Source organism: Dasypus novemcinctus, chromosome 23 (assembly GCF_030445035.2).
Source record: "Dasypus novemcinctus isolate mDasNov1 chromosome 23, mDasNov1.1.hap2, whole genome shotgun sequence".
Taxonomy (NCBI): Eukaryota; Metazoa; Chordata; class Mammalia; order Cingulata; family Dasypodidae; genus Dasypus; species Dasypus novemcinctus.
The window spans coordinates 68,268,514-68,281,205 of NC_080695.1; the positions used below are offsets into that span (position 1 = coordinate 68,268,514).

At 52.6% G+C, this 12,692-nt stretch overlaps 1 protein-coding gene across 1 annotated transcript in view; it reads left to right on the top strand.

Moving 5' to 3' along the window:
* Positions 1–12,692, top strand: part of LOC101416573 (ectonucleotide pyrophosphatase/phosphodiesterase family member 7-like) — a 40,698-nt gene that overhangs the window by 12,873 nt on the left and 15,133 nt on the right. The window contains exon 2 of the mRNA XM_023584611.2: positions 9,024–9,169. Within this exon, the coding sequence (XP_023440379.2) occupies positions 9,024–9,169 (146 nt within the window). The remainder of the gene's footprint in view (positions 1–9,023; positions 9,170–12,692) is intronic.

Genomic DNA, 12,692 nt, shown 5'->3' on the forward strand with positions numbered 1-12,692 from the left:
GATTTGGCAGCTGTCCTTCCTCACTGTCATACTCGCTGGTTAAAAAGGCATTTTTTTCTTTATCTTGGACATGTGAGCTTAATGAAGCACCGGACCTCACAAAGAGCAAGGAAAATGAAGATATGTTTATAACTTAAATGGTAGGTTTGTTCAAAGAAATTGGTGAACGGCACGTAGTAAGTCCTCAAACTATTGTTACATAAATGAACACAGGGAAGTGGATCTATGTATGAAGGTAATATCTGAAAACATATCCTGTTCCAGCTGAAAATTTGCAGATACGAAGTCAGCAAATCCAGAGGGGAGGGGGCCGCTCTCCAATGGCATTCTTATTGAGTTAAGTGCATGGTCCATTTTAGTCCCACTAAAATATTTTTTCCCGAATTGACTTTACTGTGTCTCAAACCTAAATCAAGTTCTGCTCCCTACTGGTTCAGGCCACACTTAGCCATCTGCAGATGGGGTAGGGAGAGTGTTAACCTCAACTCAACACACGTCTGTTAAGTGCCTACCAGGGGTAAAACCTTGTGCTTCGTGCCAGGGAAATACCAAAATAAATAAGGCACAGCCTGCGCTCAAGAAGCTGGCAAACTAATGGAAAAAGCGGATTTTAGGTGGTTGTCTGTAATACGAGAGGAAACGAGATGGAAGGGCAGGAGAGCGCCACGTCTGCCCAGCTCTGGTGACACTTGCGACAGCCCCACCATCCAGCCCGTTTCTGCGTGACCTGCAGCCCCGCGAAGACTTGAGTCTGGAGGCAGGTCTGGCCCTAACCTCAAGGTTAAAAGAAGCAGTTTTTATCTATCACCAGCCAAGAAATAGCCCAGAACGTTGATAAAAATTGAAAGAAAGAAAGAAAGAAAGGGCAGCTTTGAAAGCTGGGCTTTTAGCTGTGACTAAGATGCTGAGAACAAGCCGGTCAGGAGCCAACTCAGACATCTGCTCAAGAAAAAAAAAAGGAAAGGAAAGGACTTCAGCAGCCTCGATGCGTAGATGCCTGACTCTTAGCTTAGTTCAAAATTTAGAGCCAAATCTCAAGCCAGTTCACAGTGAGTGACAACAGTGGTTTGCCTACAACCATGTAACTGAACGTACTGCTCAGTTTCCAAATGCACAGCATTTGAGAGATCTGGAAAACCAACGAGCTAAAATGAATAAGCCAACTCAGGACCACACAGCCCTTGCCAGTGTTGTAACTGACGGTGGGCACAGGGCAGGACGTTATAAAGTCACCTCTACCTGCTTATGCCCAAGCAATGAGCTGGTGGGTTTTAATACTTTTTTTAAACATTCATTCAGGTTCAACCGCCACCTCTTTCGTGAAGTTTTTGGTGATAACCTCCTTTCCATGCTCCCTCTGTGGTTTGTTCAGCCTCTACGAAAGCACAGCTCACCATCTGTGCCAGGGAACAGTGGTTGCAAGAAACAGAAATCCATTCCCGCCAGCTCCAGGAGGAGGGTCGCACAGGAAGGCTCTAAGGGGCAGACTCGTGGGCATGGGAACAGGATTAGAAACAATTAGAGGACGGGAACTGGAGCTGGAGAGACCCAGCACCCTCTTTCTGGCTCTCAGAAGCCCTGTGGAATCTCTCCTCTCTGCTTCCTTCACTGGCAACCAGCTTTCTCCTTTCGTTCATGTTCATCACAGCAGCCGCCCAGAATCCACCACCGGCTGCTCTGTCACTCTATCTCTTGGTTCAAGTCTCTTTTTTCCCCCTGAGTGTTACTGTTTGTTCTTTTTATTTATTTATTTATTATTTAAGTGTCACATTCAAAAAATATAAGAGGTTCCCATATCCCCCCCACCCTCCCTTGGTTCAGGTCTTGAGAGAGCAGCGCATTTTGTTTCAGGCAATCGATGGATTGTATGGCTAGACAGATATAGCACCTAGAGCCGCCCCTCCAGCAGGGCCTTTGAGCTGGGAAATCCCAAGATAAGGTACCTGTGAGCATTGCAGGCATCCCAGAGGATGCTCTCTATTTTTAATTCTCTCGCCTGCCCCCTAGTGTATAACTGCTATGGGGCAATCTAGAATAGCCCCTAGCTCCTAATGTGTGAGACAGGGAGGGAGCAGAGCATGGCTTGGATCAAACACCGGATTCTACAATTTCCTAAACTCACTCGGCAAGTATTTGAGGAATAATCCCATGTTGGTCCCTGAGGGTCGAGAGAAAGGAGTTTGATCCAGCTGGGTTTGCTCTCAGACCTCAAACGCTCGCTGGATGAATTTACCTGCTCTTGCCAAGACTGATACGGTGGACCATTGCACCCCGGTTAAAGCATAATCAGCAAGCAGAAGGAATTGCATTCACGCTCACCCGACTTCCTGTTTAACTTGCATATGCACCCAGTGGCCAGATAAGAAAGACCTGGGAGACAGAAGGATAGAGTAAGGGGAAACTGAGGTCAAGAGAGAGCACGGGCTTACGGGCACCGAGAGCCAGCCCAGGCGCCTCCTTCTGGCAGCACGGCACTGCAGTGAGGGAAGCCTCGTGGGGCGCAGGTGAAACAGCTCCTTGCAGCCCTGGAACCCCAGGGGGCCGACCCTGTCGCCCTCACGTCACCCATCAAGTCCCTGATCAGCCCCAGCGTAGAAGATTTGGATCGCTCTTGGGCGATTTCAGTGAAAATGTGATGGCTGCTCCCTGCAGCTGGTCACTTCTTAGCTTTTCCTCTTCTCTATCCTTTTCTCCCCACACTTCCCTTGATCCATTATAAAGTATGTTGAGCAGCATTGGGAGTGGGGGGCGTTGAAACCAGGAATGGGGAACAGAAGGGGCGGTAGAGACCCCGCCGGGTCATTAATGGGGCCCCGGCACTGGATGGATCTAGAACATTCCTTTACGTGTCAGGGTGGAAAGAGCCAAAAAGCACCGTGGAGGGAGCTCCCCTGGGGCAATGACCGTGGCTCTCGGAGGCCACGGAAAGGACGGGCAGGTCGACGCCAGCTGTTGGAAACTTGGGTAGGGTTGCTTCGGGGGGGATGTGGGCCCTGCGATCGGCGTCTCCAGGCGGCCCACGAGCCGACACTGTAGCTGACCTCTGAGCCCCCGGGACAGAGCTAGCGCTGCAGGCCGTGTGGACGTGGACCAGGCGAAATGTTTCCATTACTTTGCCTGTGGCGTCCTTCCGTCCTCCAGTCCCTCTCCCCGAGGCTGCAGTCGCTCTGCCCACCCCGCCAAGCTTCCCTAGGCACCAGGGCAATCATCCCGGTGAGGGCAGAAGGTGGGGGGCACGGGGGGTGTAAGGAGGGCCCACCCTAACTAATCACGACGTCCGAGAGCCTGTTTCCAAACGGGACCACATTCGCAGACGGGGGTTTAGGGCTTGAGGTTATCTTTTGTGGGGGACACAATTCAATCCACAACAGACATGGGGGAATTTTGCACACGGACCGCCTAGAAGAAGGTGAGACATCGCTGTTAGGGTTTAAGGTGTAGTCACTGCCTCAGGCTTGGCCGTTATGTTTCAGTGTGCTTAGCTAGTCGTCTATATTAAGATAGTCTGTGCATGAAAGGATATTGTTTCAGAATAACCCATTTGGTAACGAGCTGATAGTTGCTGACCCGGCGATGGCCACATGCGGTGCGTTATCACAGACACACGAGCAGAAGGAAGAGGAATTTTTCCAGACTAGAAAATTTAACAGATGAAATGCATTGAGCGAAAAATTAAATCTCCGGTCCAACGGGGCCAGGGGCTCTCGGGGCCGGGCTGTGGGGAGGCCAGTTAGGGGCGCCCCACTCCCTGGCTCCTCCCAGCCCCCGTTCCTTGCTCCCGCGTGTCCTCCTGTCCTTCTGACCGTCTCTCCCCACCTCGCCCGGTCGTGCCTGCCGGACTTCGCAGATTCCAGCCGAGACCTAAGCTGGATATCACAATCCTGTGCCCATTTACCGCGGGGAGGAAAAGCCAAATCCATTCTGGGGGCATTTTGGGGACTTTGGGTTGTCCTGAGTGATGTTGCAGAGACACATGCTGGACTTTATATATCCTGCCATAACCCACTGTGTACTGGGGGAGAGTGTGAACTGCAGGGTAAACTATTATCCACGTGGTGCAGCAGCGCCCCAAAATGTGTTCACCGAGTGCCATGAGTGTGCCGCAATGATGGGGCAGGTTGCGGGGGTGGGGGGTGGGAGGGTCTACGAGAACCTCTTATGTTTTTAATGTAACATTTTTTTGTGATGTATATATCTTCAAAAAAATACAATTTACAAAAATGATGGGGTAGGGGGGTGGGGAGTGGGTTTTATGGGAACCTCTTATATTTTTTATGTTTTTAATGTAACATTCTTTGTGATCTATTAACTTTCATTTTTAAAAGTGTAAAAAAAAAAGGAAAAAAGCACATTTAGGAAGGCCCCGCCCCCCCCCCTTAAACTTGCCCACGTCTGAGAAGAGGCCAGCTGTCTGCAGCCCTTAGGGTGCCGCTGGGTGGGCTGTGAGGATGACTCCTGCTGCAGGAGGCTCGCTCGCCCCCTCTTCCCCTCCCCCGCCCCTTTCCCCTCCTTCTCCCTCCCTCCCTCTCTCCACACTCCCTTCTCCCTCTCTCATCCCTTAAATGCTCCCTTCCCCCTCCCCCACCCCTCCTTCTCCCCCTTACTCCTCTCCCTCCTCCCCCTCCTCCTCCTTCCTCCTCCCTCTCCCTCCTCCCCCTCTCCTCCTTCCTGGAGGAGGGGAGTGGGGCTGTCCCACCGGCACAAAGGCAGGTGGTGCTTCTCAGGTGAGGGCGCCACTCACTGCTGATCGGATGGAGAAGCAGCCAAACCCTACAGGCGTTTTCTTCCTAAAGTGAAGCAGAGAGGGGCCGAAGCAGCCCCTGCCCCGACCTGGGGCCCCGCTGGAAAGACAGCAGCGAGCAGAAATCCCTGAGCAGCATTTCCCTCTGCATAAAACCCCGGGGGTGGGGGGTGGACTTGGCGCAGTGGTTAGGGCATCGGTCTACCACATGCGAGGTCAAGCCTCGTGGCACAGGACGTGGTGCAGCGGGCACATGAGGGGCCTGGAGATGACCAGCCCCCCTAACGACGACAGGGAGCTCGGGGGGTTGCTGGTGTGCCAGACGCCGTGCCAGGCCCTTCCTAACGTGCCCTGTCTCATCGCGTCTCCCCAAGAAACCCAGGCTTCAGAACCACCATCGCCTCCACTGCACAATAGAGAAACCGAGGCCCAAGGTCTTATGGCAGCCCCTTGATTTCTCTCGTGCTCCTCTGACTCCAGAGCCCACCCTCTTCATCCGGTGGTGAGACCTGGGAGGAGCTCCCTAAGGAGAGGAAGTCCAGCCGTGGCAGAGCTGTCCGGTTGAGGATCTGGAGTTCATTCAGACAGAGGGAAGATGCCACAGGAGTTTTTTTTAGGAGGTACCAGGGTTTGAACCCAGGACCCCGTACATGGGAGGCAGGTGCTCAACCACTGAGCTACATCCACTCCCCAATGAGTTGGTTTTTTGTTTCATTTTGTTTTGTTTGTTTGCTTTTAGGAGGTACTGGGAATCGAACCCAGAAGCAGGTGCTCAACCCCTGAGCTAGATCCATTCCCCACCACGGGATTTTTGAGCAGAGGAGTGACAAGCTCTCATGATGGGCTCGAGAGTCTGGAGGGAGGGAAGCGAAGGATACCGAGAAACCTGAGCTCTGGACTCCTGGCGATGGCTGCGGCTGGGGGGGAGGGCCACTGGCCTTCCAGGGGTCCTTCCTTGCCTCTTCCACCCCCAGGGGTCCTGGCCACCCCTGGCGTGCCCTGCTTGTGGCCGCCGCACTCCAGGCTCTGCCTCTGCCATCACATGGCCTCCTTCCCTGTGAATCTGAGCTCTGTCCTCTCCTCTCCTTCCAAGGACACCACCTGTGGGATGGGGCCCAGCCTGATGACCTCACCTGACCTTGACGCGCTGCACAGAAGCTACTTCCGAGCATGGTCACGCTCAGCGGTCCCGGGCCAGGACCCACGTCTCGGGGACACACCGTTGTAGGCCGCTCACTTCCCCTCTCCCCAGTGATATGTCCACATGACCTACTTGCCCTTGCGTCTTGCCCCAGGGTCCACTCTGCTGCCCCTTCAGCGCTCACGCCGGCCTCCTCCCAGGGCTGCCAGACCCCGCGCCCACATTCTACGGGCCTTCCCACGCCCGTGCCCGTGCCTTTGCCAGAATCTTCACCACCGCTTTCCTCTTTCAAGCAGTTGCCTCCTACTCACTCCCTTTATCTACGCTTTCCATGATCTGCCAGATTACATCAAGTCCCCCCTGTGCTTTTCTCCTGTACCACTGATCAAAGATGCGGTTCTATTTTTATTTGTGTGACTGTTTGATTAACAGCCCTCTACCATGAGTTCAGTGAGGACAGAAAGCTGCTCTGGCTCTATCCCCAGTACCCGGCGCAGCCAGGCACGTAAGAGATGCTCAGTAAATGGGGAAAAGAAAGAATGAAAGAATCCTCTGTCCCTCCCTCCCTACTGTTTTCTCCTTCGACAGCTCATTCTCCTTGCTCCTCCTCTGATTTATTTCTCATCTTCCCCTCGCCTTGTCCCTCTGCCCAAGACACTTCCGTGCCCCTCCCAGGCCATCCTTGGCCGTGACGGGGACCCCAAGAGCTAACTCAGCCTTGCTGGTGCTTGACCTCAAACCTAAAGCCCTCTGTGGTACCCCTCAATGCCAGATGCGTAAAGGGGCTTTTTCAGGACAAGAGAAGGACTGCGAGATCTGCCTGAAGCCACATCCCCAGGCAATCTCCCTATGCGTTAACAATTCATTTACCTTTAACTGAAAACACACATGACGCTAACAAAGCCCCTGGCACCCTACTCAAGACTCAAGGATGGGAGGGTTCCCGCAGTACTGCCCCCAGAATGAGCGCTTCCCCTGCCACTGAGCATGATTTCGTAGCTTTTGTTTGTCTCCCAGCGTGGCCCCTAAATGCACGCAAACAACTTTACCCAGGCCCCACTGAGGAAGCCAAGCCAGGTCCAGCACGGGAAGAAATCCTGGCTCGTCGACTCACCGAGGTTGATCTCCAGTGTGGCGTCCTCCAGGGGGCCTTTCGAGGGTAATTTTGACAATCCGTGGTTTTCACTTGATATGTTAACTTTGGAGCCTTGCCCGTGGGAAGAAACCACTCCACTGGATTTGCTGAGTGGACAAATGAATGGTTCAGGATTCTCAACTCTTCTCATCATTTCTCTCTCTCCAGAGAACTGTCAGGGTCAGCTGAGTGTGTGGCTGGACGAGTCTCAGGTATTCATAAGCATCATCTGGAGTGTGGTCCTTGAAAATATTTTATCAATAAGGACCATCTTGACTGCAGTCATTGAAAATATTTTATTTAAGGCCTGCTGGAATGTCTGGCATTTTCATGAATGGATAGAAAGTGTTATCAGTAAGGGCCAAAGCAAATACATTTTTTGCAGCAGGGAGGACAAAGATAGATACGTAATTATGGAAAATATCAGAGGGCTGGGTTAGCTGGGGGTTGAAAAGAGACCTTTGGTAGACTGGTTCAAAAAAAACCCTAATAGTAAGCATACCATGTAGAATTTAAAAATACATTTCAATTGTGCAGTGCTTTGGAGCATCTTTCAAACTTCTGTCACATATTATTTCATTTGCTCTTCACAATTCCTTGAGATGGGTAATGCAGACCTCTAAGAATATCTGTTTTCTAGTTTGCATTAAGAGGCGGAAATGAAGTGACTTCTCTAGAAAAGCCAGACTTCTCTAGTAAAGGCAGGTCTGACTCCCAGATTCAGGTTTTCTGCGTTTCAATTCTGGTGATTTTTTTCTAACAGTAGCATGAAGTAGAAAATATAATCAGTAATTCATGGAGGAGATGGGATTTCAAGGGCTGATTAAAAGATGGTAAAGAAAGGATTAGGAGTGAGAGGGACGAGAGAAAAAACTCAAGCAAGCAAGGGAATGAGTGGATTAAAAGCCTTTGAAGCAGTGCTTAGCGGTGCCCCTGCGTTCTGTCCTTGCATTAGGAGCCCCCTGGTGACTCGGCCCGGTGAATCCTCTCTTCCCAGGACATCCACGCTTCCTTCTCAGTAAACGTTCCCTTTCCCAGAGCCGGTAAAGTCTGGGAAAGCACGTTCTGAGGTGACTGCCTCTAGGATCATCTATTTCCTCTAGTACCAAATAAACCTGGGGTCCCACCTGCCCCCACCTTTGTACAGAAGTGAATTCCAAGAAAAGCAGAATCTAACGGAAAAATACAATTGGAAGCAATTCAAATAATTACCCAGCCAACCCAATTCTGCCTCAGCGCTTTCTGCTATAATAAAACTGTATGACCTAAGTACGGTCTCTAATTGCCTGGTTTCCGCACCAAAGCGCTGTCCTCCTTACAATGTGTTTAATTTGCTAAATGCTGCCCAAGCAATATAGCAGAAACGAGTTGGTGTTTGCAGCGGGATTTCTTAGGGTAAAAGCTTGCAGGTCGGAGGCCGTGAAAGTGTCCAAACCACGGCACCATCAGAGATGCTTTCTCCCTGGGCCGCCGCTGTGGGCGCGCGGGCAATGGCAGGGCACAATCCGGTGCCTGCCGGTCTCTGCCTTCTCCTCCGGCTCATTCCTTTCAGCTTCTGGCTTCCTTTCTCAGCTTCTAGGAGCTCTTCTCTGTGTCTGCGGCTTTTTACTCCTCCATTTATACAGGACTCCAGGAGAGGATTAAGACCACCCCCCCCGGCCCTGCCCTACTGAAGTGACCTAATCAAGAGGAAGGGCCCTTAACTGAATCCAATCAAAAGGTCCCATCTATAACAGGGTGACAGGAACAGGAATGGATTCGCTTTAAGAACAGGATTTTCTGGGGGCCACAGAAGCTGCAAACTGACACATAATGCAATGTAGCTCCAGTGGTGCAAAGACTACAAAAAGTTTCTAATCTGACATCGTTTCTTCCAACTCTTTCAGCCTCACCTGCAATAAGAAAAGACACTGCGCTCCTTGGGGCCACGCAGCCTGCACCCTCCGAGCACCTCGGCGGTATTCCTTCCTCGAATTTTTCAATCCCTTTCCTCCTTTGTCCCCAAGGTCGCTGGATTGAAGATCACGGAGTCATTCACAACATGATGTTTAACACAGAGACGCTCTGGAAGTACTCCTTCAAGGCCACCCAGAACAAGACGGAGTGGTGGGACAACGGGGTCCTCCCCCTCTGGATCACCGCCCAGAGGCAGGTACTGTCGGGGACCCGGGGTTGGTGTCCAAGGACGTCACCTCTCAGTGCTAGGCATGCGGCATGAGGGCTCTGCCTCTTAGCAGCTGTGCGACCTTGGGCAACTTACTTAACCTCTCCCACCCCAAATGGGAAATAAGTTTTGAAATGCCTTCTTTTTTTTTTTTTTTTTTTTTTTATTTATTCTGTAAAAATATTACATTAAAAAATATATATATGAGAACCCATTCAACCCCACCACCCCCACCCCACCACCCCCACCCCCAGTAACACTCATTCCCATCATCATGACACATCCATTGCATTTGGTAAGTACATCTCTGGGCTCCTCTGCACCTCCTGGTCAATGGTCCACATCATGGCCCATACTCTCCTCCATTCCATCCAGTGGGCCCTGTGAGGATTTACAATGTCCGGTGATTGCCCCTGAAGCACCATCCAGGGCAGCTCCAAGTCCCAAAGACGCCTCCACATCTCGTCTCTTCCTGCCATTCCCCATACCCATCAGCCACCATGTCCACTTTTCCCACTCCAATGCCTTCGAAATGCCTTCTGACTCAGAGTTAGGTCAGAGCCACAGGTGAATGACGCAGTCCCCACAAGACTGCAGACACCACCCACAGGTGTAGGGTGCGCCAAGGAACACCCCCCCCCCTTCTGACCAACAGGCTACAAGTCGCAGGGTTTCCCGCTACCCCGTCAGGCTTGACAATTCACTACACCGCCTCCAGAACTCAGGGAAGCACTCTCCTTAGGAGTAGAGTTGTCCCATGGCAAAAGTGATGCCCAGAGGAGCCAAAAGAAGAGCCACAGGGGGCGAGGCCGGGGAGGGTCTCAGACACTAACCTCTGTGTCGTCTCCCCGTGGAGTCAGAACCTGCCTGGCACTTCGGTATCCGTCACCAGAGCCCCCTCGAGCCACAGTGTCCAGAGTATTTACTGGACATGCTCTCACAACACGGGCCTGGAATCGATGCCCACGAGACTCAACTCAATCTCCAGCCCCCTCCCCAGCTCCCTCTCGGCAGGGTTGGTGTGGCCAGTCCCCGCCCTGAGACCACCCGCTGTGGCTGGTGCCACCCTGACAAGGCGTAAACTATGAGGGGTGGGGGTAGTGCACAGGGAGAAAGATACTCGTGTCACGTGGGGAAAGGCCACGTCTTTTGAGGTTCCACCCACCCCACCCCCGGCCTCAGGACAAGAGCCGGACCCCTTTTGGGAGGCCAAATTCCATACACAGCAGGGAGAGGGATAGCGTGCTTAATTCACAGATCCGACCTGGGGATCCAGTGTGCTAGGCAGGAAAAGCAGCTGGCACGGAGCAAATGCTCAGGGAAGCTTAGCCGTTCCTTACGACGGGCCAGTCCCCATGAGGGCAGAGCCGGGCTTCTCCGTCCTGCAGTTCCAGGACCTACCAGGTGTTACGTAACTATTGGCTTACGCGCTTGCCGCAGAGTGGACGGCATGAACGCCCTTGGACTGAATGAAATTGACCATTTCATGCAGCTTGCGCCCATGAGGGGCTCTAACAAGACATTAGCACAAGGGGACTCTGCCGGCCATTCGTGACGGCTGTGAAAAAACAGAAATCAGAACTTGTGTTGCGTCATCATCCAAGGGCTGAGCTCCCACCCCAAGATCCGGGGCCAGCTTTGAGTTTTCTCAATGAGCGTCCAAAGCCACCATTTTTAAATATGACCTCCTTCTGCTTCCCCGAGACACCTGCCAAGGAAACGCCTTGGCCTCAAAGTGACCCTCTGTACCCGGGCAGGCACTCAGGCCGTGGGGCAGCAGGCTGCAGCGGCCAGGATGCAGGTGACAGAGTGGACTCCTGGGACAGAGCTCCAGCCAGTGCCACCCATCCCCAGCTGGGGGGACTTAAGCAGTGACTTACTCCCCGGGCCTGGCTTTTCCCATCAGGAACTGAAGATTATCCAAGTCCCTGCTTTGTGGGGTCACCTGGGAGGATTAACCAAGAAAATACATGTTAGGTGCTTAGAGCCAAGTGCTCAAAAAAACGGAAGCCATTCTACTGACGAAGGCCCGGTGACCGTGGCACACCTCCGCCTAAGCCAGAGGAATCCAGGAGGACACTCTGTGACGAGGGACACAGTCTATCCTTCACCAACAGTCTGGGGGCCACTGGCCACACCTGGCAATGAGCACTTGCCACGTGGTTCCTGTGACCAAGGAACTGAATTTTTTATTTTATTTCATTTTAATTAATTAAAACTTAAATGTAAATACCACCTGTGGTTAGTGGCTACCATATCAGAACAGAGCAGAGGTTGTCCATTACCCTAGCCTACCTCAAGTTCATTTTTTTTTTTCTATTGTCACATTGTTAAACCTTCCGGCATACGCCATGCAAATAAACTTGGCCCTCCATCATAGCACAAACTATGTGCCAGGCACGGATTTAAATGCTTTAAGTGTATGCATTCATACCGACTCTGAGGCAGGTGCTACGGTTATGCCCATTTCTCAGATGGGTAAACTGAGGCACGGAGTGCTGTCATGGCTTCTCAAACTCACGAGCTAGCTGGCGGCTGCACCGGCATTTGAACTCGCTCGGGTTCCGGCGACTGTATTCTTAATCAAGGCAGAATCGTCCTTCTGAGGCCAGAACACTCCGTCCTGGGCTTCACGGGGGAGTCGTGCATCTGCCGAGCAGTGACGGAGGCGCCGCGGCCGCTGCAGCGTCTGCCCCTGAGTTTTGCTCACTGGCGCAAGGCTTCTGGTGGCATCGTCCTTTCCTATCGTTTTTCTTATTCTCGGTGCTCACGGGACTTTATTTCCTTCGGCCCAATTCATAATCCCTCTGCTGACTTCATAAGTGGTTGTACAAAAAAAAAATTTTTTTTAAGGATCTGGCACAGGGATCAGGCGATGGACGACATGCCACTCGTTTGGCAGGTGACTGTCAAAGTCTGCCGGCAGGGAAGCGGACTTGGCCCAGTGGTTAGGGCGTCCGTCTACCACATGGGAGGTCCACGGTTCAAACCCCGGGCCTCCTTGACCCGTGTGGAGCTGGCCCATGCGCAGTGCTGATGCGCGCAAGGAGTGCCCTGCCATGCAGGGGTGTCCCCCGCGTAGGGGAGCCCCACGAGCAAGGAGTGCACCCCGTAAGGAGAGCCGCCCAGCGCCAAAGAAAGTGCAGCCTGCCCAGGAATGGCGCCGCCCACACGGAGAGCTGACACAGCAAGATGACACAACAAAAAGAAACACAGATTCCCGTGCCGCTGACAACTACAGAAGCGGACAAAAGAGCACACAGCAAATGAACACAGAGAACAGACAAGTGGGGGGGGGGGGCGGGGAAGGGGAGAGAAATAAATAAAAATAAATCTTTAAAAAAAAGAAAAGCCTGCCTGGGGGCCGTCAGCCAGCTCCCCGAGGAGCGGGCAGAGTAGCCGCCGCCATCGAAGCAAACCTGTGGCCCCGTGGCCCCGCTGACCTTCAGGGGCACGTCTGCGTCGCCGGGCACGGCTGCAGGAGGGCAGCCGGCCTCGGGTCCCTCATTGG